The sequence below is a fragment of the Brassica oleracea genome, chromosome C3, assembly GCF_000695525.1.
Source record: "Brassica oleracea var. oleracea cultivar TO1000 chromosome C3, BOL, whole genome shotgun sequence".
NCBI lineage: Eukaryota > Viridiplantae > Streptophyta > Magnoliopsida > Brassicales > Brassicaceae > Brassica > Brassica oleracea.
The window spans coordinates 51445820-51448108 of record NC_027750.1 but is presented as its reverse complement, the minus strand read 5'-3'; the positions used below and the strand labels follow the sequence as shown (position 1 = coordinate 51448108).

The 2289-nt window shown below is 35.3% G+C and overlaps 1 protein-coding gene across 1 annotated transcript; it reads left to right on the top strand.

Annotated features, from left to right (window-relative positions):
* The first annotated feature begins 714 nt into the window (after positions 1 to 714).
* Positions 715 to 1834, top strand: LOC106332800. The gene has a single exon (XM_013771292.1). The coding sequence runs from the start codon at positions 839 to 841 to the stop codon at positions 1595 to 1597; it is 759 nt and encodes a 252-aa protein (XP_013626746.1). The 5' UTR covers positions 715 to 838; the 3' UTR covers positions 1598 to 1834.
* Positions 1835 to 2289: the final 455 nt, after the last annotated feature.

Below are 2289 nucleotides of genomic sequence, written 5' to 3'. Positions count from 1 at the left end.
TCAGTTTGTTTCCTATACTATTCCAATAAATTCGCATAGCAACGATCAAGGCAAGTTTTCAAAATTCAGTATTTTGAATATAAAGGGGATGTGAATATTTTGCCTTGGACATAATTTTAATTGATTTTACGGAAATAATTATGGAAAATAGCTATAATTGCCATCGGCCCGCGTCTTGCATATATAAATACAAGGCCGTATGATTACATCTCCTCATCCGTAAAGTAGTATCCTATATTATATTTTGTTTCTTTCATATTTTAGTATTATTTTGCTTATGTTTCGTTTTATTTTATATTTATAATTTAGTTTATGAAAACAATAATTTTATTGCTTTTGTTTCGTTTTTATCGTTACTTCATAATTTATTTTATATAAGTTTTTTGCTTACTCTCATGGATTCATTTCCACGAAATATACTTCAATTAAACAAAACAAATACACAAGTTTTTTCTTTAAATCCAAGCTTAATTTATATAGACATACACACTTTCGTTGAATCCCCCTTATTATATACATGTAATATTTCTTTCTAAGACTATTAACTTTCTAATACCTATTGATTCAAAAATCTCTTTAAATCTTCTCATTCCGCGCATGGCGCGGGTTATCATCTAGTATATTAATAAAATATCAAAATAACATATCCCTATAATAAGCGTAAATGTAATAGTGTATATATATTCAAAGCAATCTCATTTGTTCACACTGAAACTACAAAACTCCCTCTCCCTCTCTCTCCTCCCATCAATTTCTTCATGACATTTCTTCTGTAGAAGAGAAGAGTTTTCGTTAGTCATCGCAAAAACCCTAAACCTAGAATCCAGTTACTTGCTAAATGAGTCATCATAGGCTCTCGAGTCTACTCGTAAAGCTACACAAAGCTCCAACGGCTTGGCTCTGCCTCCATCCCCGACCAGACCAATCCAGCAGCGGCGGCCAGGGAGGGAGCCAAAGACGGATCAAGCTCGTAAGATCCGACGGTTCCTCCGAGCTCTACGACCGTCCCGTAGTGGTCTCAGAGCTCACAAGAGACTTCCCTAAACACCAAATCTGCAGATCAGACTCGCTCTACATCGGACAGAAAACACCAGTTCTGTCGGAAACAGACACGCTTAAGCTCGGACTCAACTACTTTCTCCTTCCGTCTGATTTCTTCACCAACGATCTCTCTTTCCTCGCCATCGCCGCCTTGAAACCTCCTCAAAACGGTGGCGTTTTGATCAGATCAAAATCCGCCGGGAGTCAACAGCAGCCTTTTCTTATACAGAAGGGAGGAACAGGAGAGAAGCCAAAGATTCGCGTGTCTGAAGAGTTCATGTCGGAGTTGATGATGGACGGAAGAAAAAACAAAGAAGAGGAAGAAGAAAGAGAGAACGAAGAGAGAGTTTGCACGACGGTGAAGTTGAAGAAGGACTATGTTCAGCTAGTTGGTCTACGAAAATGGAAGCCGAAGCTAGAGACGATAAGAGAGACGAAGGCGACCGTGGAGAAGAAGAAGAAGAAGAAGAGAAGGAAGTTTCTTATGATGAAGAAGAGATCATCATCGTGCAAGGATTCTTCTCAGACTGATTCATGTGGTAAGCGTAAGCTTTAATAGATACCTTTTTTGATCGGAAAAATTTCAGTCCAAGCTCATGTCCAAAACTAAGAAAGCTAGTCTGGGGAAATCAGCTTAATTTTTTGTTACAAGAAATTAGCAGATTGTGTGTTGATAATACGTAGAAGAAATTGTTTGAAATCATGTAAAGAATATGAAAAAAAATTAACCAAAGGATACAAATTGTTTCCAAAACTTTTGGATTCTACTGATTTTGTGATAATTGAATCAAGGAGCTAGCTAACTTCTAAACGATGTGTTTGTAATTGTAACTATTCATTATCGTTGAACTTCAAATATTCCTTTAGTCATATTTTTCTTCTTGTTTGCATGAATGTTATGAGTTGCTTTCGTACTGCCAAAAAGAAGTTGCTTTCGTACACGAACGTATCTTTCGAATTCGAATAATTTGGAACAGGACCATTCAACAACTATACAAAAGTTTAAAAATCCAAAGGATAAACTTTGGCTTTTATGAAACTTTTTTTTTTTGTAAAACAAAACAAGGAGTTTTCTTTTTCTTTCAATTTTGGCAACTTCGTTCATTTGATTTTAAGTTTTTGTTGTTTACCGAATATATTAACCAAAAAGGAATCAACATCTGTGTAATTAGTTCGTCTTTTATTATGCAAAACAATTATTTTGTACGATGTATTTTTCTGATTTTTCTTTTTGAAATATATATAGTC

Bases quoted from the DNA above. Each gene is read 5' to 3' on its own strand.
- LOC106332800 (XM_013771292.1), top strand. From the start codon at position 839: ATGAGTCATCATAGGCTCTCGAGTCTACTCGTAAAGCTACACAAAGCT.